This window comes from Capricornis sumatraensis, chromosome 6 (genome assembly GCF_032405125.1).
Source record: "Capricornis sumatraensis isolate serow.1 chromosome 6, serow.2, whole genome shotgun sequence".
NCBI lineage: Eukaryota > Metazoa > Chordata > Mammalia > Artiodactyla > Bovidae > Capricornis > Capricornis sumatraensis.
Window position 1 is genome coordinate 85,723,319 of NC_091074.1, and position 26,331 is coordinate 85,749,649.

The following is a 26,331-nucleotide window of genomic DNA, read 5'->3' on the forward strand; positions in this document are numbered from 1 at the left end:
GTAAAGTATGTTTTCAATATACCCACTTTGTTAAGAGTTTTCATCATAAATAGAATTGAACTTTTATCAAAGCTTTTTTTGCATCTATTAGGATGATCATATAATTTTTATTATTCAATTTATTAATGTGATGTATCACAATGATTTACAGATATTGGAAAATCCTTGCATCCCTGGCATAAATCCCACTTGATTGTGGTACATCATCCTTTTAATGTATTGTTGAATTTGGTTGCTAGTATTTTGTTGAGGATTTTTGCATCTGTGTTCATCAGTGATACTGGCCTGTAATTATCTTTTTTCTGGTGACTTTATCTGGTTTTGGTATCAGGGTGATGCTGGCCTCATAGAATAAGTTCAGAAACATTCCTTCCTCCTCAATTTCTTGAAATAGTTTGAGAAGAATAAGTATTAAATGCTTTCTAGAATTCTCCTGAGAAGCCATCTGGTCCTGGACTTTTATTTGTTGGGAGGTTTTTCTTAATTACTGATTCATTTTCATTATTGATAATTGGTCTGTTCATATTTTTTATTTCGTACTGATTCAGTGTTGGAAAATTGCACATTTCTAAGAATTTATGCATTATTCAGGTTGTACATTTTGTTGGCATATAATTGCTCTTCAGTTTCGTTCAGTCACTCAGTTGTGTCCAACTCTTTCCAACCCCATGAAATGCAGCACACCAGGCCTCCCTGTCCATCACCAACTGCCAGAGTCTACCCAAACCCATGTCCAATGAATCAGTGATGCCATCCAACCATCTCATCCTCTGTTGGCCCCGTCTCCTCCTGCCCTCAATCTTTCCCAGCTTCAGGGTGTTTTCCAATGAGTCAGCTCTTCCCATCGGGTGGCCAAAGTATTGGAGTTTCAGTTTCATTGTACATTGGTCCTTCCAATGAACACCAGGACTGATCCCCTTTAGGATGGACTGGTTGGATCTCCTTGCAGTCCAAGGGACTCTCAAGAGTCTTCTCCAACACCACAGTTCAAAAGCATCAATTCTTTGGCACTCAGCTTTCTTTATAGTCCAACGTTCACATCCATACATGACCCCTGAAAAACCATACCCTTGAGTAGATGAATGTTTGTTGACAAAGTAATGTCTCTGCTTTTTAATATGCTGTCTAGGTTGGTCATAACGTTCCTTCCAAGGAGTAAGCGTCTTATAATTTCATGGCTGCAGTCACCATCTGCAGTGATTTTGGAGCCCCAAAAAATAAAGTCAGCCACTGTTTCTGCATCTATTTGCCATGAAGTGATGGGACCGGATGCCATGATCTTCGTTTTCTGAATGTTGAGCTTTAAGACAACCTTTTCACTCTCCTCTTTCACTTTCATCAAGAGGCTTCTTAGTTCTTCTTCACTTTCTGCCATAAGGGAGGTATCATCTGCATATCTGAGGTTATTGGTATTTCTTCCAGCAGTCTTGATTCCAACTTGTGCTTCATCCAGCCCAGCGTTTCTCATGATGTACTCTGTATATAAGTTAAATAAGCAAGGTGACAATATACAGCCTTGATGTACTCCTTTTCCTCTTTGGAACCATTTGTAGGGAACAAGGTATAAGGAAGGTTGAGAAGTGCTTGCAAACGAGACTCTCAACCAGGGCTGAACATTCTTGCAAACGAGATGTTCAGCTAAGAATCCTCTGTTTGTTCCCCTGGGAAAAGAACATTTCTTGCACACAAGGATGTTTCTCTGATTCCTCAAAAGGAACAGACCCAGGAACAAAACGGATTCTAAGTTGATAAGGAAGTTCCCCAAAACAAAGTCTAAGCTGCAGTAAATAAGTCAAGGTAAAGGTTATCTCGCCCTGCGCCTGCGCACTGTATAGTCGCTGAATTATGGTGTTTGGCAACTTACCCTGTAGATTGTTGTGCAAGGGATATAAAATAAAGCAGCTGTAAGAAGCGAGTGTTAAAATACAAAGATTCAAACCACTCTGCAGTGTTGGTGTTTCATTCCGTTGCCAGCATCTGGCGCCCAGCGCGGGGCACGACGGAATCAAAAGGGTGAGCACCCCGGGGGCAAAACGCTGAAAGGGGGACTTTCAAGAAAAAGAAAAAGACGGGAATTCCCCGTCTTTAAAGTCACAATATATGGAGCTGGTTAAGGGGCTCCTGCATTCTATAGGAATTAAAACGTCTGCTCACTGCTTGAGTGAGATGTTCTGTCTTATAGAGCAGCATTGCTATTGGTTTCAATATCAAACAGAAGTACACCTGAATTTGAAGGAATGGAAAGTGGTGCAGAAGGAGTTAAGAAGGCAGCATCAAAAAGGAAATGTGATTCCTTTAAGGCTGTGAACTCTATGTAGCGCTATAACACAGGCTTTAAAATTAATGGCTGCTGACAGTGAGGCCACCTCATGTTATCTTGAGGAGGGGGCTTCACCTCGGCCTCCGCCCAAACCTCCGGATGATAGTACAGATTCATCCACTGAGACAGATAGAGATGTGAGTTCTGGGGAGGATTCAAATTCTGTAGAGGCAATGACTACTGCCTTTCAGAAGGTTTTATCAAATAAAAAATGAACTTCCAAGGCTGTTAACCCTTCTGCACCACCTTACGCATCCCTATTTCCAGTAGCTGCCGACAAGGCTGAGGTAGGAAGAGAGAGTCAATGGTTTTGGAAGTACGGGACAAAGTATATTTTGGGAAATGCTTATTAATGACTCTCATCCTTTAATGTCACTGATTATTGAAGATAAACAGTTTGAAGGATTAGTGGATACAGGAGCAGGTGTTTCGGTTATTTCTCTCCAGCAGTGGCCTAATGATTGGAAAAAAGAAAAAATTCCTCTTGTTTTAACAGGCTTAGAATCTATAGCAGATGTGTGGAGAGGCGCTCAACCTTTGTCATGCCAATTGTCTAATGGAAAGAAAGTATTTATTTCTTTTTACATTGTTAATATACCTATTAATATCTGGGGAAGGGATCTTTTATTTTCTTTAGGAACAACGCTCACCATCTTGTCGGAAAACTTGTAGCCACTGCTCAGATTCCTCAAGCTCTCCCGTTGAAATGGTTAACTGATGTCCCTAAATGGGTTGAGCAGTGGCCGCTTCCAAAAGTGAAGCTCGAGGCTTTAGAACAATTAGAAGAACAGCTTCAATCTGGCCATATTGAATCTTCCACATCTCCTTGGAATTCCCTGTTTTTGTCATTAAGAAAAAATCTGGTAAATGGAAAATGTTGACTGATTTAAGGGAAGTTAACAAATGTATAGAACCTATGGGAGCTTTGCAATTAGGTCTCCCTTCTCCTGCTTTGATTCCACAGAATTGGTCTTTGATGGTTTTAGATTTGAAGGATTGTTTTTTTTAATATTCCTTTGCAAATAAAAGATAGAAATAAATTTGCTTTTACTATTCCAGTGTATAATCATGGGCAGTGTCAGGTAACCTTACTATATGGACGGGAAATTTTACTTTAAATATTAATGATCCTAAGGGGCCATTTCAAGTTCATTTGCATATTAATAAATCTTACTCTGCTATAGCATATGTGAAATTTCCTTATTCTTTACTGTATGGGCAATGGATTTGGAATGAAATTCTGGGAGTTATATCATGTTCTGATTGTAACTTGACTCAATGTATAAATCGTTCCTGGTGGGAAAATGTTGAAAACAAGATGGTCCATTCCAGTAATTACTCTTTGGTCATTGTGAAAGCACGGACTGAACTTTGGTTGCCTGTTAATCTTACTCGACCTTGGTCGGACTCTTTTGCTGTCACTCATCTTGTGAATGCTGTACAAACTCTTCTCCATCGATCTCGAAGAATGCTTGGCATTGTCATCGCATCAACTCTCGCCGTGGCTTCAGTAACAGCAACAGCAACTGTAGCAGGTCTTGCTTTGCATCAGGGCATACAGACTGCTGATTTTGTCAGGGAGTGGCATAAGGATGCTCATTTATTGTGGGAACAACAGCATGATTTGGACGTTCAATTGGCTACTGATGTATTGAATTTACAACACACTGTTTCCTGGTTAGGAGATCAAGTGACTGTGTTAGCTACAAAGAGTGTGTTAAAATGTGATTGGAGCTCATCTCACCTATGTGTAACCCCTGTTCCCTTTAATATGAGTGAAGGTTGGGAAAAGGTGAAAAGGTCTTTAGTGGGACACCAGAATTTAACTGCTGAAATCATGGAATTGGAACAAACTATACTGTCAACTTTTAGTAAGACGCTGCCTGATATTCTTGGTTCTGATATACTGAAGAGTCTTCAAGAAGGATTAGATACCCTTAATCCTTTAGGGCATGTATCTACTTGTTAACAACATCCTTTGTGAATACTTTGTTAATTGTTGCTTTATGTTTTATTGCTTTTATAGTCTACCGGCGCTGGCGAAAAGGGAAACAATTGAAAGAAGAAGCCTTGTGTATACAAGCGCTTATTCAGCACCTATAAGAAAAGAAAGGGGGAGATGTAGGGAACAAGGCATAAGGAAGGTTGAGAAGTGCTTGCAAACGAGACTCTCAACCAGGGCTGAACATTCTTGCAAACGAGATGTTCAGCTAAGAATCCTCTGTTTGTTCCCATGGGAAAAGAACATTTCTTGCACACAAGGATGTTTCTCTGATTCCTCAAAAGGAACAGACCCAGGGACAAAACGGATTCTAAGTTGATAAGGAAGTTCCCCAAAACAGTCCTAGCTACAGTAAATAAGTCAAGGTAAAGGTTATCTCGCCCTGTGCCTGCGCACTGTATAGTTGCTGAATTATGGTGTTTGGCAACTTGCCCTGTAGATTGTTGTGCAAGGGATATAAAATAAAGCAGCTATAAGAAGTGAGTGTTAAAATACAAAGATTCAAACCACTCTGCAGTGTTGGTGTTTCATTCCGTCGCCAGCACCATTCTGTTGTTCCATGTCCAGTTCTAACTGTTGCTTCCTGACCTGCATACAGATTTCTCAAGAGGTGTTCCCATCTCTTTCAGAATTTTCCACAGTTTATTGTGATCCACACAGTCAAAGGCTTTGGCATAGTCAATGAAACAGAAATAGATGTTTTTCTGGAACTCTCTTGTGTTTTCGATGATCCAGCGGATGTTGGCCATTTGATCTCTGGTTCCTCTGCCTTTTCTAAAACCAGCTTGAACATCTGGAAATTCACGGTTCATTTATTGCTGAAGCCTGGCTTGGAGAATTTTGAGCATCACTTTACTAGCACGTGAGATGAGTGCAACTGTGTGATAGCTTGAGCATTCTTTGGCATTGCCTTTCTTTGGGATTGGAATGAACACTGACCTTTTCCAGTCCTGTGGCCACTGCTGAGTTTTCCAAATTTGCTGGCATATTGAATGCAGCACTTTCACAGCACCATCTTTCAGGATTTGAAATAGCTCCACTGGAATTCCATCACCTCCACTAGCTTTGTTCATAGTGATGCTTCCTAAGGTCCACTTGACTTCACATTCCAGGATGTCTGGCTGTAGGTGAGTGTGAGTGATCACACCATCATGATTATCTGGGTCGTGAAGATCTTTTCTGTACAATTCTTCTGTGTATTCTTGACACCTCTTCTTAATATCTTCTGTTTCTGTTAGGTTCATACCATTTCTGTCCTTTATTGAGCCCATCTTTGCATGAAATGTTCCCTTGATATCTCTAATTTTCTTGAAGATATCTCTAGTCTTTCCCATTCTATTGTTTTCCTTGATTTCTTTGCATTGATTGCTGAGGAAGGCTTTCTTATTTCTCTTTGCTATTCTATGGAACTCTGCATTCAAATGGGTATATCTTTCCTTTTCTCTTTTGCTTTTTGCTTCTCTTCTTTTCACAGTTATTTGTAAGGCCTCCTCAGACAGCCACTCTTCTTTTTTGCATTTCTTTTTCTTGGGGATGGTCTTGATTCCTGTCTCCTGTACAATGTCATGAACCTCCATCCATAGTTCATCAGGCACTCTGTCTATCTGTTAAATCTATTTCTCACTTCTACTGTATAGTCATAAGCGATTTGATTTAGGTCATACCTGAATGGTCTAGTGGTTTTCCCCACTTTCTTCAAGTCTGAATTTGGCAATAAAGATTTCAAAATCTGAGCCACAGTCAGCTCCTGGTTTTGTTTTTGCTGACTGTATAGAATATAATCAATCTGATTTCGGTGTTGACCATCTGGTGATGTCCATGTGTAGAGTCTTCTCTTGTGCTGTTGGATGAGGGTGTCTGCTATGACCAGTGTGTTCTTGGCAAAACTCTATTAGCCTTTGCCCTGCTTCATTCCGTATTCCAAGGCCAAACTTGCCAGTTACTCCGGGTGTTTCTTGACTTCCTACTTTTGCATTCCAGCCCGATATAATGAAAAGGACATCTTTTTTGGGTGTTAGTTCTAGAAGGTCTTGTAGGTCTTCATAGAACCGTTCAACTTCAGCTTCTTCGGCATTACTGGTTGGGGCATAGACTTGGATTACTGTGATATTGAATGGTTTGCCTTGGAAACGAACAGAGATCATTCTGTCGTTTTTGAGATTGCATCCAAGTACTGCATATCAGACTCTTGTTGACTATAATGGCTACTCCATTTCTTCTAAGGGATTCCTGCTCATACTAGTAAATGTAATGGTCATCTGAGTTAAATTCACCTATTCCAGTCCATCTTATTTCACTGATTCCTAGAATGTCGACGTTCACTCTTGCCATCTCCTGTTTGACCACTTCCAATTTTCTTTGTTCATGGACCTAACATTCCAGGTTGCTATGCAATATTGCTCTTTACAGCATCAAACCTTGCTTCCAGCACCAGTACATCCACAACTGGGTGTTGTTTTTGCTTAACTCCATCCCTTCATTCTTTCTGGAGTTATTTCTCCACTGATCTCCAGTAGCATACTGGGCATCTACCAACCTGAGGAGTTCATCTTGCAGTGTCCTTTTTGCCTTTTCATACTGTTCATGGGGTTCTGAATACTGAAATGGTTTGTCATTCCCTTCTCCAGTGGACCACATTCTGTCAGACCTCTCCACCATGACCCGTACTTCTTGGGTGGCCCCACACAGCATGGCTTAGTTTCATTGAGTTAGACAAGGCTGTGGTCCATGTGATCAGATTGGCTAGTTGTCTGTGATTGTGGTTTCAGTCTGTCTGTCCTCTGATGCCTTCTCTCAGCACCTACCATCTTACTTGGGTTTCTCCTCCCTTGGACGTGTTGTATCTCATCACAGATACTCCAGCAAAGTTCAGCCACTGCTCCTTACCTTGGACGTGGGGTAGCTCCTCTCAGCGGCCGCCCCTGACTTTGGACATGGCGTATCTTTGCGGCCAGCTGTTATGATCCTTTGTATTTCTATTGTGTCCACTGTAATTTCTCTTCTTTCATTTCTGATTTTACTTATTTAGGCTCTTTTTTTTTTTTCTTGATGAGTCTGGTTTATCATCTTTACAAAGAACCAGCTCTTAGTTTCATTAATTGTTTTCATTGTTTTTCTAGTCTTCATTTCATTTGCTTCTGCTCTGATGTTTATTATTTCTTTCCTTCTTTTAACTTTGATTTTTGCTTGCCCTTTTGCTAGTTCCTTAGACTTCCCTGGTGGCTCAGATGGTAAAGCATCTGCCTACGATGCGGGAGACCCAGGTTCAATCCATGGGTGGGGAAGATCTCCTGGAGAAGGAAATGGCAACCCACTCCAGTATTCTTGCCTGGAAAATCCCATGGATGGTGGAACCTGGTAGGCTACAGTCCATGGGGTTGCAAAGAGTCAGACACAACTGAGCAACTTCACTTTCACTTAGATATTTTAGATTGTTTGAGATTTTTCCTGTTTCGTGAGGCAGGCTTATATCACTATACAATTCCCTCTTGAAACTGTTTTCACTGTGTCCCATAGATTTTGGATCATTCTTTTTCCATTTTTAAATTTCCTCTTTGATTTTTTTCACCGACCCATTGGTTGTTTAGTGGCATATTGTTTAGCCTCTACACATTCATGGTTTGTTTTTTTTTTCCAGTTTTTCCTGCAGTTGATTTCTAGTCTTACAGTACTGTGGTCAGAAATGGTACTTGATATTATTTCAATCTTCTTAAACTTACTGAGACTTTTTTGGTGGCATAGCATGTGATCTATCCTGGAGAATGTTCCATGTACACTTGAAAAAATGTGTATGCAGTTGCCATATATGTATATATGTGTGTGTGTGTGTACACATACATATACTTATAGATAGTCCTCTGGTCTTGAGTATCGTTTAAGGCCAGTGTTTCTTTATTGATTTTCTGGCTGGCTGATCTGTCCATTGATGTAACTGGGGTGTTTAAAGTCCTCTATTATTGTGTTACTGTCAGTTTCTCTCTCTATATATGTTAATATTTATGTGTTTAGGTGCTCCTCTATTGGAGCGGGTGTGTGTGGACTCAGTCATTCAGTTGTTGCTAGACTACTCCATCTGTGGGATTTTCCAGGCAAGAATACTGGAGCAGGTTGCTATTTCCTATTCCAGGGATCTTCCCAACCCAGGGATCAAACCAATGTCTCTTGTGTCTCCTGCATTGGCAGGTAGATTCTTTACCACCAGTGCCACCTGGGAAGTCCTATATATTTACAATTCTTCTGTCTTCTTCTTGGATTGATCACTTGATCATTACATAATATCTCTCTCTGTCTCTTCTTATAGTTTTAAAACTGATTTTGTCTGATAAAAGTCTTGCTACTCCAGCTTTTTTTTTTCATTTCATTTGCACAAATACTTGTTTCCACCCTCTCAGTGGCAGTCTGTGTGAGTGTGTTTAGATATGAAATGAAACTCTTGTAGACGGGACATATATTGGTCTTATTTTTTAAATCCATTCAGCCACATTGTGTCCTTTGATTGGAGCATCTAGTCCACTTACATTTAATTACTTTTTAAAAATTAATTTTTTTAATTGAAGGATAATTGCTTTACAGAATTCTGTTGTTTTCTGTAAAACATTAACAAGAATCAGCCATAGGTATACATATGTCCCCTCCCTCTTGAACCTCCCTCCCATCTCTCTCCCCATCCAATCCTTCTAGATTGCTACAGAGACCCTGTTTGAGATCCCTGAGTCATACAGCAAGTTTCCATTGGCTATCTATTTTACATATGGTATTAGAAGTTTCCATGTTACTCTTTTCATACATCGCCCTCCTCCCCTCTGCCTCTGTCCATAAGTCTGTTTTCTGTGTCTGTTTCTCCATTGCTGCACTGCAACTAAATTCATCAGTACGATCTTTCCAGATTCCATATGCATGTGTTAGTATATGACATTTATCTTTCTCTTTCTGATGTACTTCACTCTGTACAATGGGCTCTAGGTCTGTCCATCTCATTAAAACTGATTCAAATGCATTCTTTTCTTTGGCTGAGTAATATTCCATTGTGTATATATATATACCACAGCTTCTTTATCCACGTATCTGTCAACAGACATCTAGGTTGCTTCCATGTTCTAGCTATTGTAAATAGTGCTGCAATGAACACTGGGGTACACGTGTCTTTCAGTTTTGGTTTCCTCAGGGTATATGCCTAGGAGTGGGACTGCTGGGTCATGCAGTGGTTTTATTGCTAGTTTTTAAAGGAATATCCATACTGTCTTCCATGGTGGCTGCATCAATTTACATTCCCACCAGCAATGCAAGGGGGTTCCCTTTTTTCCACACCCTCTCCAGCATTTATTGTTTGTAGACTTTTTGGTGATGGCCATTCTGACTGATGTGAGGTGGAATCTTGTTATAGTTTTGATTTCCATTTCTCTAATAATGAGCGATGTTGAGCATCCTTACATGTGTTTGTTAGCCATCTGTATGTCTTCTTTGGAGAAAAGTCAGTTTAGGTCTTTTTCCCACCTTTTACCATTGCAGAGTTGACTATTGTGGGCATGCTCATAGGAAAGGCTGGTACCCAGCACAGTTGGCTGTCATGCCCTGCTTCATTGGCTGCTGGTCCACAGGTAGGAAGGGCCAGGTCTCAGTACAGCTGACTATGCAGAGTCCTAAAGGGTCCTGCAGCTGGTGTGAGCCTGTAGGTGGGCAGGCCTGGGTATCAAGAAGTTTGGCTGCAGGGTCTGGGGTGGTGGGAGAGGCCGGGTTCTGAGGCACTAGCTGCAGGGCCTAGAGGGTCCCCTGGTTGGTGCCAGCCCACTGGTGTACAGGTAAGCCCCCAGCGCTAATAGGTTAGAGAAGGGCTCCAAAATAGTGCTTGGCAATATATTAATATTGTGATAGAATATATATATTGTCCTTGTGATAGAATGAGCATCCCAAAATGGCTGCTACCAGTGTCTATGTACCTAGCAGGAGTCCCAATTGCCTCTGCCTCTCCAGGAGGCTCTCTAAGATCAGCAACTGGATCTAATCCAGGATCCTTTCAAATTACTGCCCCTGTACTGGGATTTGGAGTATATGAGATTTTATACTCATATAAAATGCACCATTTAAGAGCAGGATCTGTTTTCCTACATCTCTCTGGCTCTCCCATATGCAAGCCCTGCTTATCTTCAAAACAAAATGTTCTAAGGGGACCATCTTCCTGGTGCTGGGAAACCTGGTATGGGGCTCAGGGTCTTCATTTTTCTTAAGTCTAAAAACAAGTTTTATTTGAAAAAAAAATTTTGGATAAGACTATAAGGTAAAATATCTACCAAAACAAATTTGCATACTCTTTAAAGACAACAACATCTAGACACTCAACAGCATAATACTCACAATATCTAACACCCAATATAAAATTACCAGATTTGCAAAGATGCAGGAAAATCTGACCCAAACCAGAAGAAAATTCAGTCAGTAGAAACAGCCATAAATTCTATAGATAATGTAATTAGAAGACAGTTATTTCAAAACAGCTATGGTAGAAATAAAAATAGCTAATATACCTAAAGAATGCATCAACATAAAGAGGAGAGAGATGAAAGATACAAAAGTAACCAAATGAAACTTCTAAAGCCGAAAAACTCTGAAATAAGAAATTTACTGAATGAGGTTTCAGTTCAGTTCAGTTGCTCAGTTGTGTCTGACTCTTTGCAACCCCATGGACTGCAGCACGCCAGGCCTCCCTGTCCATCACCAACTCCCTGAGTTTACTCAGACTCACATCCATTGACTCACTGATGCCATACAACCATCTCATCCTCTGTCGTCCCCTTCTCCTCCCACCTTCAATCTTTGCCATCATTAGGGTCTTTTCAAATAAGTCAGCTCTTCGCATCAGGTGGACAAAGTATTGGAGTTTCAGCTTCAGCATCAGTCCTTCCAATGAATATTCAGGACTGATTTCCTTTAGGATGGACTGGTTGGATCTCCTTGCAGTCCAAGGGACTCTCAAGAGTCTTCTCCAATACCACAGTTCAAAAGCATCAATTCTTCGGCGCTCAGTTTTCTTTATAGTTCAACTCTCATATTCATACATGACTACTGGAAAAACCATAGCCTTGAATAGATGGACCTTTGTTGGAAAAGCAATGTCTCTGATTTTTAATATGCTGTCTAGGTTGGTCATAGCTTTTCTTCCAAGGAGCAAGCATCTTTTAATTTCATGGCTGCAGTTACCATCTGCAGTGAATTTGGAGCCCAAAAAATAAACTCTGTCATTGTTTCCACTGTTTCCCATCTAATTTGCCATGAAGTGACGGGACCAGGTGCCATGGTCTTAGTTTTCTGAATGTTGAGTTTTAAGCCAAATTTTCACTCTCCTCTTTCACTTTCATCAATAGGCTGTTTAGTCCTTCTTCACTTTCTGCCATAAGGGTGGTATCGACTGCGTATCTGAGGCTATTGATATTTCTCCCAGCAATCTTGATTCCAGCCTGTGCTTCATCCAGCCCAGCGTTTCTCATGATGTACTCTGCATATAAGTTAAATAAGCAGGGTGAAAATATACAGCCTTGACGTACTCCTTTTCCTATTTGGAACCAGGCTGTTGTTCCATGTCCAGTTCTGACTGTTGCTTCCTGACCTGCATACAGGTTTCTCAAGAGGCAGGTCAGGTGGTCTGGTATTCCCATCTCTTTCAGAATTTTCCATAGTTGATTGTGATCCACGCAGTCAAAGGCTTTGGCATAGTCAATAAAGCAGAAATAGATGTTTTTCTGGAACTCTCTTGCTTTATCCATGATCCAGCAGATGTTGGCAATTTGATCTCTGGTTCCTCTGCCTTTTCTAAAACCAGCTTGAACATCTGGAAGTTGACAGTTCACATATTGCTGAAGCCTGGCTTGGAGAATTTTGAGCATTACTTTACTAGCATGTGAGATGAGTGCAATTGTGTGATAGTTTGAGCATTCTTTGGCATTGCCTTTCTTTGGGATTGGAATGAAAACAGACCTTTTCCAGTCCTGCGGCCACTGCTGAGTTTTCCAAATTTGCTGGCATACTGAGTGCAGCACTTTCACAGCACCATCTTTCAGGATTTGAAATAGCTCAACTGGAATTCCATCACCTCCACTAGCTTTATTCGTAGTGATGCTTTCTAAGGCCCACTTGACTTCACATTCCAGGATGTCTGGTTCTAGGTAAGTGATCACACCATCATGATTATCTGGGTCTTGAAGATCTTTTTTGTACAGTTCTTCTGGATATTCTTGCCACCTCTTCTTAATATCTTCTGCTTCTGTTAGGTCCATACAATTTCTGTCCTTTATCGAGCCCCTCTTTGCATGAAACGTTCCCTTGGTATCTCTAATTTTCTTGAAGATATCTCTAGTCTTTCCCATTCTATTGTTTTCCTCGATTTCTTTGCATTGATCACTGAGGAAGGCTTTTTTAAAATCTCTCCTTGCTATTCTTTGGAACTCTGCATTTAGATCCTTATATCTTTCCTTTTCTCCTTTGCTTTTCACCTCTCTTCTTTTCACAGCTATTTGTAAGGCCTCCCCAGACAGCCATTTTGCTTTTTTGCATTTCTTTTCCATGGGGATGGTCTTGATCCCTGTCTCCTGTACCATGTCACGAACCTCCATCCATAGTTCTTCAGGCACCCTGTCTTTCAGATCTAGGCCCTTAAATCTATTTCTCACTTCCACTGTATAATCATAAGGGATTTGATTTAGGTCATACCTGAATGGTCTAGTGGTTTTCCTTACTTTCTTCAATTTAAGTCTGAATTTGGCAATAAGGAGCTCATGATTTGAGCCACAGTCAGCTCCCAGTCTTGTTTTTGCTGACTATATGGAGCTCCTCCATCTTTGGCTACAAAGAATATAATCAATCTGATTTCGGTGTTGACCATCTGGTGATGTCCATGTGTAGAGTCTTCTCTTGTGCTGTTGGATGAGGGTGTTTGCTATGACCAGCACGTTCTCTTGGCAAAACTCTATCAGCCTTTGCCCTGCTTCATTCCGTATTCCAAGGCCAATTTGCCTGTTACTCCAGGTGTTTCTTGACTTCATACTTTTGCATTCCAGTCCCCTATAATGAAAAGGACAGCTTTTTTGGGTGTTAGTTCTAGAAGGTCTTGTAGGTCTTCATAGAACGGTTCAGCTTCTGCAGCGTTACTGGTTGGGGCATAGACTTGGATTACTGTGATATTGAATGGTTTGCCTTGGAAACGAACAGAGATCATTCTGTCGTTTTTGAGATTGCATCCAAGTACTGCATTTTGGACTCTTTTGTTGACCATGATGGCTACTCCATTTCTTCTAAGGGATTCCTACCCACAGTAGTAGATACAATGGTCATCTGAGTTAAATTCACTCATTCCAGTCCATTTTAGTTCACTGATTCCTACTTGTCCACACCTCTCCTAAAACAGACATCCAAGTAATCTTGATTTTTGATGCCCCTGATACTTAAATGAGGAATCATTTGCTCTGTGACAACCTAGAGGCGTGGGATTGGAAGGGAGATGGCAGGGGGGTTCCAGAGGGAGGGGACACATGTATACCTAATATCTATTCATGTTGATATAAGGCAAAAACTATCACAATACTGTAAAGTAATTATCCTCTAATTTTAAAAAATGTTTTTTTAAAAAAGAGGACTCATTAAGCAGACAAATTCATGACCAATGACTCGAGGCAGAAGTACAGCCCTCCTCTTCAGTTTAGGGATGTCCTAGATCTCAGATACCCCTCTCATTCCTAGTTTCAAGCATCTGTGAAGCCATTTCCCCAGGAGCAGAAAGCAGCCTTTCAATGGAAGGAGCAGCTGGTGGGACATAATGCTATCTAGCTTCCTGGCACCATCCCCAGAGTGAAATTTCAAATCACTGGTCCTGTTTCTTTTTCCATTCCATGTCCTCCCCCAAAGGTACCTCCAACAAAAGCAAATTGCTCTTACATAGGCAAGATCTTTTGCCATTGTTAACAAAACTCACTGAGAGGCTCACTAGTTCTTTCTGGCTGCCAACACAAAAACCTCAAGGCTGTAATTATATTTGGAGGAAGTTCAGCATGTCCCTGCATCCATGATTTCCTAGGTCATCCTATCAGAAAGGACATCCAGTGGCCACAGAATGCCCTAAAACAAGGGTGCTTGCAGAGACTACCCCAGAGGTGTGATTTTACAAAGTAAATTTGCTGTCCTTGGGTATGTTTCAGAATATCCCTTAAGTTAGAAAAGTCAATGGCCCTCATGTAAGTGGGTTAAACAGATGCTTAGAGATAGGGAAGTTAAAAATCAAAAGCACTGGGTGCAGTCTCCCTGAAGTCTATAAACCAACTACCTACATCAAAGTCCTGGTATAATTCCTCCTCTGACTGGCTAGGGTTGGGGTATGTCCTTAGCTCTAGAGCAGTGGGGGTGACTTCCCTAGCTGGGTTTGGGGAAAGGGGAAGTGTGGAAGGGTAAGCAGGAAAATCCAGAGGATGAACATAACAAATCAAAGCCACAGAACTGGAAATATGAAACCCAACTAATTATTTCAAAACTTCATCTTTCCAAAGAGAAGTTACCTCAGCACCTGAGCAGAAGTAGTAGAAAGATTGCGTTTAAGAAAAAAAAAATACTTGGATAAGCCAAATAAGATCTTTTTCTTCTGGAATTATTTCTCCCAAGACTTCCACACTTGTAGTCTCAGCTTTCTCTTTCAGTAAATGAGGAGACTACTACTCACTTTCTTCCTAATCTTAGGCAACTAAGATTATATGAATTCTTTAGAAGATAAATGTGGTGGGCATTAGAGAGGATTTTATTAACCAGTATTCAGTTTGTCCCTTCTTACATCAATATTTTAAAATAATGGAAATTCTGGGCCTTTGCTATTAAATAGTAAAGGTAGTCATCATTTACTGATTCAGTCCTCACCACTCTCACAGCATATGGGACACAAGACATCTTGTCAAACATATGGTATTCCAAATGTAATAGTGCTAAATATTTAATATTCCACAATAGTGTACTGTAAATCAAATTGTGAAGAGTTGTAGGCAAACCACCAACTCCCACAACAGAATAAGTTCCACATCAGCCTTTCTAACTAACTTGATTTTTTCTTGATTAGCTTTCTATCTAAATAATTCAATATTTTCCATGGAGAAAAAGCACATGAGCTGGTTAAAAACAAATAAACAAAAAACAAACTAAGGTTTGTCAACTAATCTCTGCTTAAGACTCTCATATCAGCATATTGCTGTGTCTTTGAGCCCTTTTTCTAATTATCCAAGGTTCTCTTCCTCCCTCTTCTCTCCCCAAAGAGCATAATAATGGTCATCCTGCCTTTGCAAGCAGTTATCATTAACATTTCTAGGTTTTAGACTTGCCAATCATGGCTGTATTTCCTCATGTAATTGCCTCACCTAGACCTAGCTAATGCATGTGTACAAGGATGCTAAGTCGCTTCAGTCATGTCTGACTCTTTGTGTCCCTATGGACTGTAGCCTGCCAGGCTTCTCTGTCCATGGGATTCTCCAGGCAAGAATACTGGAGTGGGTTGCCATGCCATCCTCCAGGGGATCTTCCCAACCCAGGGCTTGAACTCATGTCTCTTATGTCTCCTGCATTGGTAGGTGATTTCTTTAATACTAGCTTCATCTGGGAAGCCCAGCTAATGCATAGTAACAGTAATAATAACAATCAATAATAAAAATAACACATGCTATGTAGTACTCCATATATATCATTTATTCAGCATTTACATATCATATCTAATTCCCATATCAATTTCATATGTAGGTGTTGTTATCTATATTAACAATCAGAACACTCAGAGAAGCTCATAACTTGGTCAAGATCACACTTATTAACCAACAGAGATGGGATTTAATTTGCATCCATGTGATTACAAAGTCCAAGCATCTTTCTAAGTAAAAAGTCCAAGCCTCTTTCTGAGTACAAAGTTCATACAATTTTGTATAGTAACTACTCTGCAATCCATGTGGAAGATACACTCACATTGCATCCTCAAAATCAAAAGGCAGTAACAGCTAAATTACAGGAAAATCAGAACTATTCAGGTAACCCTCTAAGCAGCTTAATGAATACATCAGAGAAGATGGTTTTGTTTTGGAGCTGCCCTTATTTTTTCCACTAATCTACTACCTGAATCTGGACACTAAAAATTAAGCTAAGCCACATCAAAATATAAAGAACAGTAAGCACATAACCCAGAAACTTCAAGTTAAAAAAATAATTGTAGATATACAGAAAAGGTTCCTCATCTTTCCGTAGTGTTAGCATCTTATATAGCCATAGAGCAATTGTCAAAATTAAGAAACTAATATTAACCCAATACTATTAACTAAGCTACAGACTTCACCTGGAGTTCACCAGTTTTTCCACTCCTACACTTTTCTCTGTTCCAGTATCCAGTCAAGGATTCCACACTGTCGTAGGTGATGTAGCTCTCTAATCTGTGAGAGTTTCCCCATCTTTCCTTGTCCTTCATGACCTGAACATTCTTGAAGGGTGTGGGTGAATTGTTTTGGAGAATGTCTCTCCCTTTAGTTTGTCTGATGTTCCCTCAAGATTTGAATGAAATTATGCATTATTGCAAAGAATACCACAGAGAAAGAGTGCCCTTCTCAGTGCTTGATATCCAGGAGTCCGTGATGTTGGTAAGGCTTTTTATTGCTGATGTTAATCCTGATCGCTTGGTTAAAGTGATGTCTGCCAAGTTTCTCCACTATAAAGCTTTTCTTTTTCCTCTTGTAATTAAAAAAATACCAGGCTGAGAGTGGGTTGGGGGAGAGGATACCTTGAGACTGCACAAATATCTTGATTCTCCTCAAATTTTTGTCCACTAATTTTAGCATTTGTTAATGGATCTTGCCCACAGCAATTATTATTTTGGCACTCTAATAATGGCTTTTTATTTCTCTCATTCTCTCTATATTTATTAATTGGAACTGCTCTGTAAGGAAGAGCTACCACTTCTTTTATTTATCTATTATTTATTTATATCAGTATGAAGTCGTGAATATTTATTCTATGGATTATAATTCAATACTATTACTGTTTTGGTCACTTCCGTTGCTTCAGTTCCAGTCATTGGCAGTTCTTTCATGTTGGCTCAGTGCCTTTCCTAGTGCTCTACATTTTGGTTTTTTGAGTTTTTGTTTTGTTTTTCTTTTAATTTCCTGGTGCTGCATGATGCTCCAGGCTCACCTTGTTATTTCCCTATACTGGCTCTAGAGTCAGCCATTTCTGCAAGAAGCTCTTCTTCCTTTTATTAACATGGTATTTGAAACCAAGGTCTGAGAGCTAGGTGTGCTCATTTCTACTGTGGTATCATTGCCTCTAAGCCAGCTCCGTGGATGGAACTTGGAAATATACGTATACATACTAGCTATCCACCTTAATACACATACATATTTATTTCTGTATTTATCTCTGTATATTTAAGAACATGAATTCATATTTATATCTGAGTCTAATTCGAAAGGCTTTGCTTATTAATGTTTTATCCAGAATCTCCCCACTGAGAGGGTTAAGAGGGACAAAAAAGGCTTATTCATTTAAGTGGTATCCAGTTATTGTCTAAGCCAAGGGTCAGCAAACTATGGCTAATTGTCTTTTTTGTGAAATACTTTCATTGGAGAAAAAGTTTTACTGGAACACACACACACCCACTAATTTAGGTACTGTCTACGGCCGCTTTCCATTAGAATTTAATTATTTAGGAACTGCAACAAAAGTTTTATCAGTCACAAAGCTGGAAATATTTTCTGTATAGCCCTTTACAAAAAGGATTCACAGGTTCCTAATCTAGGCTGTGTTTCAAATTTTCACTTGAGAGATAAAATGGAAATAGTGTGGTTTTAAATCCCATTCTTCCTTCTACAATTACTAGCCGTAATTGTATCTCTGGGCCTCAGTTTCCCCCTTTTGGGGGGAAGACTAAAGACCATATAAGTAAATTTCCTTACATATGATAATTGCTCAACTAGGACGTGAATCTGAGTGAACTCCGGGAGTTGGTGATGGACAGGGAGGCCTGGCGTGCTGCGATTCATGGGGTCGCAAAGAGTCAGACACAACTGAGCGACTGAACTGAACTGAACTGAATGGTAGCTAGAATTATTTCAGCAGGTAGGCTGTTAATTTTGTATAAAAATAATTTTCAGCAGTGGTTAGATGACTGATGTTGTTCATAGAGTCTGTGTGGCCAGGGGAACTCTGAACCATAATTCTAAATTCAAGTACTTACTTCATCACTTGTTACCCTTAGGGCTGGTAAGTAACAAATGTTTTTGAGCCGGTTTCTCTCTCCATGGGGCTTCCCAGGTGGCGCTAGTGGTAAAGAATCCACCTGCCAATGCAGGAGACGCAAGAGACGTAGGTTTGAACTCTCTCCATACAAGAGTAAGTAATATCGTTATAGGCCATAAGAAATTATGTCTATGAATGTCTTTATACCATAGTCTCCAACACTGGTCAGAAGTCAAAGCTAGGATGGCTGCATCAAAATTAGAATCAAGATGAATTAAAATACCTTTTCCTGGCCCTAGCCTCAGGAATTCTGATTCAGGGGGTCTAGAATAAGGTCCATACTAACCGATTTTAGCAAACACCTAAACTGACTTCGTTGCAGGGCTAGTCTGGGAGTCACTGTTACTCAATAGTAAACACCATACAAATCCCCTCTGTGATCTCATAGCAGTCCCACATCCTCACAGTGTCCTGCCACCTTCCTCTCACTCAGGTAAACACTTGGTTCATGCAAGGGTTCCTGCAAGTGCTACAGGAAACCAAAATCTCCTTCTTCTGAGCCACTGCCTTATATCCCTTTATAGAAGGTTAGGTCCTACTGAAATGCAAATAAGATTCTCCACGTTTCAGAAAACTAATCTATCCCTTCAATATCCTCCTCCTTTACAAAAATACACTTTGTGAGCCTCTCTGTCACTGTATAAGGTCAGTAAACACAAAACCAAGAACCAGGAGGGGAAAAAGAAATAGGAAGATGACCAGGGCCACCGGTAAGGAGGAGAGCAAATTAAAAAGGGTAGTCATCCTCAGCTGATCCCTTCACACACTGCCATGCTTATCAGTAGGGCAGGGTAAGAACATAGACTGGAGCAGATACAGCGCCTTTTTATGCATAGCTGGGACTCATGCAGGAATGAGAAGCCCTAGGTGGTAGGAGCTTGGATGGAGATTCCTGGGGTCTTTTCTTTTCTTTTTTTAAAATTTTTATTTTTACTTTATTTTACTTTACAATCCTGTATTGGTTTTGCCATACATTGACATGAATCCACCACGGGTGTACATGCGATCCCAAACATGAACCCCCCTCCCACCTCCCTCCCCACAACATCCCTCTGGGTCATCCCCGTGCACCAGCCCCAAGCATGCTGTCTCCTGCATCGGACATAGACTGGTGATTCGATTCTTACATGATAGTATACATGTTTCAATGCCATTCTCCCAAATCATCCCACCCTCTCCCTCTCCCTCTGAGTCCGAAAGTCCGCTATACACATCTGTGTCTTTTTTGCTGTCTTGCATACAGGGTCATCATTGCCATCTTTCTAAATTCCATATATATGTGTTAGTATACTATATTGGTGTTTTTCTTTCTGGCTTACTTCACTCTGTATAATCGGCTCCAGTTTCATCCATCTCATCAGAACTGATTCAAATGTATTCTTTTTAACGGCTGAGTAATACTCCATTGTGTATATGGACCACAGCTTTCTTATCCATTCATCTGCTGATGGACATCTAGGTTGTTTCCATGTCCTGGCTATTATAAACAGTGCTGCGATGAACATTGGGGTACATGTGTCTCTTTCAATTCTGGTTTCCTTGGTGTGTATGCCCAGCAGTGGGATTGCTGGGTCATATGGCAGTTCTATTTGCAATTTTTTAAGGAATCTCCACACTGTTTTCCATAGTGGTTGTACTAGTTTGCATTTCCTGGGGTCTTTTCAGTGTGAGGGACACACATCACTGTGAGTTTGGCAGATGTCGTACCTGAACACTCTTAGAGTAGTACCCCCGCTCAAAAAGCAAGACTACTCATGCACCAACAGAGGCCATGAAGGATATATGTGTCCAGGAATAGGAATACAATATGCTCAGTCACTCAGTTGTGTCTGACTCTTTGTGACCCCAATGGACTGTAGCCTGACAGGCTCCTCTGTCCATGGGATTCTCTAGGCAAAAATACTGGAGTGGGTTGCCATTTCCTACTCCAAGAAATACAATGGGGGCTGTCAAATTTGATGGTTCCTAAGGAGAAAGCTTTCAAAGCAACTTTTGGGCTTCTCTGGTGGCTCAGATGGTAAAGAATCTGCTTGTAATGCAGGAGACCCAGGTTCCATCCCTGTCTCAGGAAGATCCCCTGAAGGAGGAAGTGGCAGCCCACTCCAGTATTCCTGCCTGGAGAATCCCATGCACAGAGGAGTCTGGTAGGCTACAGTCCATGGGGTCACAAAGAGTCAGACACACAATTGAACAACTAACACTTTTCAAAGTAACTTTACCCATAATCTGCCAAAGTTTTTTTTTTTTTAATTGAGGCAATGCTCATTAACATAACAGTTTAAAGTATATATTTTAGGTGGTATTTAAAACACTCACAATGGTGTATATCTATCGTTTCTATCAAGTGTCAAACATTTTCATCGCCGTGAAAGAAAACCTCGTGCCCATCAGGCAATCACTTCCTTGTTCCCTGCTCTAACAATGGCTTTTTATAGTGAAAGATGGCTTTTTCTCTATAATAAGATACTGTCTGAGAAGCTTCGGCAAACTCTAGGTTCAAAGGGCACAAGAACATTCTCTCTTCAGTCAGGTGGGAGCAGCTTTCTGGAAAGACCTAAGGTTAAATTTCCCTTCCCCCTGCCTCAATAAGTCCAGTGAGAACAGTGCCAAACTCATATACTCTTATACACACACAGACATATATACACATGCCCCAGGCTGGTCAATAACCATGTGATCAATAATTATGAGATCAAATGCATCACAATTGCTCTAAGAAGAACCTATTCAGCACCCTCAAAGGCTGAGTCCCTCCCCAAAGTGGATCTAGATGATGGTCAACTCTTACCCGCTGCTTCTCTGGGTCCACATAACGAATGCCAAAGTAGTCCTTCTCCAGCAAACTGTAGTAGTTGCAGATGTGGTCAATAAGAAACTGCCCTTTGGTCTCCCTCTGCAAAAGAAGCACGTTTATGTTTCAGTCAGAGCTTGCCTTGTACTTCCATGTCTAACATGTGCCTCATTCACTCCCATGGGGCTGCATGTACAGAAATCAATTCACTCATTCCAGTCTCTGGAGCCGGGCTTCCAAACTCGAGTGCAATCCACAGTGAGAAATTCATTTTCACACTGTGAGTCATTTTATACACACACACACACACACACACATGAAACCAAAGGGACACCAAAAAAGGAACCAAAAGAACACCAAACAACACCCTGCATAGATGCAGCACATCTGGCTATTTGATTCTAGCATTGCCATTTACTTTCTAGAATGCTATTAATGATTTAGAACACTGATTTCAGAGCTCAGTGCCTAGTAGAGATCCATAGTTTACAAAACCACACACAATTCCACATACTACACATCTGGCTGCTTGCTCCAACTGCTCTGTAGTATCCATTCATTCACTCTTCACAATAGCCCTACAAGGAAGGTCCCCATTTTATATTTAAAGAGAGGTTAAGTGGCTTGCCCAAAGTCACAAAATATGTACGGAGCAAAGCAGGATTTGACCTAGACCACCAGGCTGCAGAATCTGGGCTCTGTGTCATTTTGCCTTTCTAGAGCATTGGTGAACCTACTGGGACTCTGCTAGAACACAGGGTCTAGATGGTAAGGAAATGCAATGAATGTATCAGTGGAACCACCCCAATTCCCATCAGGGAAGGTGGACGCCTCACAGACGTCACACCCATAAATCAACATACAAAAGCATGTGGTAGATCAGGGTTTGGGGGGAAGACCAGGACTGGGATTCAGAGACAGGTCTGGGTGACCTTGAGCAAACTTCCCAGCTGTCTCCACATCAGTAAAATGAGTTGGTTGGACTAGATTCTAAATTGGCTAGATGATTTTTCCCTCTAAAGTTCTATGAGTAAGAGACATATCAGCCAAATCTGATTAAGATAAATATTACAACAAAACTCCTTAAAAGCAAGGACTCTTCCAAGCCCTCATCAGGATATTTGATAACTTTCTGCTTCAATCAAAGTCGCTGACAGACCGATGGAGTGTTGTAGGGATGGAATGTGACCTACAAAAGTAAATGAAGAAATCAGAGACCTTAAGTGAGCCACTCTTCCAATCCACTTTAAAACAATTTCGGAAGATTGGTTTGGTCTATGCTACATGATTATTTTTTCATTAGAAACCACTACCACCAGATGAAGAAGTCATTCACTGGCCTGGGATGCAGTGCACTGAACAGAGGATTAGTACTTATAAGCATATACTGATGTGAAGCCTCAATTTTCCTGAAATCGCCTTTGAGTATAAATTTGGATGAGCTTTTAACCTTTTCTTTCTTTCTAACAGAACCCATTTGATGTAGCTCAAAAGGGACAAAACGTCAAAATGGATAGATTTCTGTAATAGTTTTTAAACCAGGAGGCTCAAATGACAAGCTATATCTGATGGCAGCTACATTTGATGTCCAGAATATAATCAATGGATATAGTACCTTTCAGAGATTTATTCTGCAACCTGTCCATCTTAGATGCAGCTTTAGGATCAAGTCACTGAACATAACACAAGTTAATCATTCTATGATTAGATTGCGAAGCTCTCCACAGCAGAATTTACTATAGTGGACTACCCCCAACATATGCGAGACACACAAGACCTGTGGGTTAAGGCAATGCCTTGTAATGATGGGGGATTGAACAGGCCTTAATTGTGCAAGACAGCTACTGCTAGCATTGTGCCCTGAAGAAGAAGTAGTACTCCAAAGCACAACAAAGATGTTTTTTAATGATTAAGCACAGCAACCAATATATACTCTAAAGCAATATCTCTGACTACTTAAGAACCTTGAGAGAAGGAAACTCCACTGCAGACAATGTACTGACTGGATAATACATCTGCATCAGAAACAGGGATCAATGCCTCCCGCCAAAGCAGATGAGGCCAGTTCCCATGGGTCTAGGCTTCCACGTGGATTCCAGGTCTGTGCTCCTCAGAGCACCACTCTCAGTCCAGCAATATTGTAGCAAACTCAGCCTGACTTAGGAGGGAGCTTGTTGGAAACACAGAATTCCTAACCTACACTTCAGTAAGATCTCTCGGTTATTCATACACTCATTCAAGTTTGAGAAGCACTGGTCTAGAGAACTTTTCCCAATATGCTGCTGCTGCTAAGTCACGTCAGTCGTGTCCGATTCTGTGCGACCCCATAGACGGCAGCCCACCAGGTTCCCCCGTCCCTGGGAAGAGTGTAAAAACTGTATCTGTATCCAGAAGGTACATTTTTTTCTCAAGAGGAAAAAAAATGCCCATTTTCCCCTGTGAATTGTCTATTACTCAGTCAGAAAGATCAAAGATTTTTCCAGCCTAGAGAACAGAAACTGCCCAGAATCTGAAACAGAAACAGAATCTGCAGGCTGTCAGCCAATCTCATCATCCCTAGATGCTCTGTGTTGCTTCCTCGTGCCAAGGAAGCCAGTTTACATCTTCATGTTCTGCTCTGTTCCACTCCTGCCTGGAGAGCATGACAATGCTCTGAAGTCATGGAAATTCCTATCAGTCTCATTTTTGTGCATGAAGCCCAGCACTTGCCTAAACAAAAAGATCACCTGGACCCAGTATCAAGAGTTGGAAAAGTTTGTTTGGGGATCAGTAATGAAAGGGTGTAGAAGTCCAGTGGCCAGTCCCATACACCTCACTTTAGCAAATGAGCTTAGGGGTGATTGCTGGTTCTACTCCACACCTCTCACCCCTAGAACTCTGGTGAATGACTCAGACCTTCCACTGGTTTCCTCCTGAGGTTTCTGATAGTAGAGGCCATTAATCACACTCTTAGTGTCTACCTAAGCCAGTGTCTAGCACACTGAGTGTTACTGAATCAAAAAACGAGGCACTGCTTTCTCTCATGGAAAACCTAGGTTCTGGAAACTAACAGTGAGTCTCAGGCAAGATACCTAGTTCTATTTTTAGAGATTCTTCAAACATAGTAGAATTAGTTGACTTTCACCCTAATCCTTCAAGGTCTACACAGAGAAGTGGTTACCAAGGATTTCAAGTATTAATATCAAGACTTCTTTTTAATGTCAAAATTTCGTTGATTCTCCCACAAGATAGCAGTTATATTTTTAGTACCAACTGAAGAGTAAATAAAAATCAGCTAGCTTCCTAAGAGCTGTTACACAAGTTGTGATTTATTAATCACAACAGCATTTCACACATGTGGAGAACAATAGGGCACAAATGTGTGAGCAGGGTCTTCTACAAAGGTCAGTAGGATGTTATGGTCCACATCTCAAGAAAGCACTTGAAATACAGACTTTTGATGCCCTCTCTAAATGAAGTTATATAGTCTTGGGGTTGAAAGAATAATCTGTTTACCATACACAAACTCGCATCCCAAAACTGGTCCACACAACCAACAGTGCACTGTGAATTGATACTTACAAAGACTATCCTAAAATATTGTAAATATTGTTGCTTAACATTTTTGTATGCACTATGCTCAGTTGCTCAGTCATGTCTGACTCTGTGACTTCATGGACTGTAGCCCACCAGGCTTTTCTGTCCATGGGATTCTCCAGGCAAGAATACTGGAGTGGGTTGCCATGCTCTCCTCCAGGGGATCTTCCCAACCCAGAGATCACAAGCACATCTCTTGCGTCTCCTGCATTGGCAAGTGGATTCTTTCTTTACCACATTTTTAGTGTGTTAAAAATCTAAACCAATCCAGTCAAGGTGTGGTCTATGGACTTGCTAGAATGTAGAATCTTTGTTACTGGGCCATCATAAGTGCAGACATTACAGTAATTTATTGTACTGTGTTTTCTACAAGTATTGTTCAAAATCAGATTGGGGGAACAAGATCCAGTACTAGTTTCTCACCAGAGTTTAACACACTGACCTAAACCAGGCTGCCATGTTTGAGGGTTTGGTGTGGAGTCTCTTTATACCAAGAGCCTCAAACAGTGAAGGGGGCTGGGCCCTGTCTCCACCTCCTCTGTCCATTTTTTTGACAATCTTTATTTTGCATGTGATCCCTGAACTTCTTCCAGTAATCCCACAATATCTCAGGGTTCTCTTTTCATAGATTAGAAAAGAACCTAATTTTCACATTCAAAAACTAGACTATTTTTCAGAAAATCCCTCTCTCCTCCTCACCTCAAAGTTTGTACTAGAAAGCCTTAAGTCATGAAATCTCTGAGACTTAGTTTCTTCTTGCATGAAAGGGGAATAACAATGATAACTCCCAAATCTACCCCACCAGGTTAATTTGAGGCTCATTCACATATATGTTAAACATCTGTCATACAACATGCATTGGGATAGGAATTAGAGAAAAATAATGAGCAAAACACAATCTATAATCTCACAGACCTTAAAAATCTGTGGTTTGTAAAACATGAAAGCATTTTTGCAAACTGTAAAGCACTATACCAATGTAAGATATCATTACTACTAATAATAATATACAAGGAAGTTAAGAGAAATTGTATTCACTTCTGAGAATGGCCTCTATGGGAGAAAAACTGAACAAAGAGACAAATAACAATTTTTTTTTTTAACTCCTTGTGTTCAGTTGCTGATGATGCATTTACTTCAACTCCCTGGTTCAATGACAAGGTTAAAACAACAATATATTTGTGCTTAAAGAAAAAGAACATGAAAAATCCACTGACTAAATCAGCCATGGCTTGTCTTCAGTGAAAAAGTATGGCAGATTTCAACCCCTAATTCCTAAAACTTCAGGTCAAGGTTTTTGTTTTGCTGAAGAATTCCTTTTTATATAAAATTTTAAAATGTTATTGAAATATA

General features: G+C 40.5%; 1 protein-coding gene across 1 annotated transcript in view; it reads right to left on the minus strand.

The window, feature by feature from the left end:
• Positions 1-26,331, minus strand: part of FRMD3 (FERM domain containing 3) — a 339,467-nt gene that overhangs the window by 159,573 nt on the left and 153,563 nt on the right. Inside the window, exon 2 of the mRNA XM_068974120.1 lies at positions 21,400-21,504. Coding sequence (XP_068830221.1) covers positions 21,400-21,504 — 105 coding nt within the window. The remainder of the gene's footprint in view (positions 1-21,399; positions 21,505-26,331) is intronic.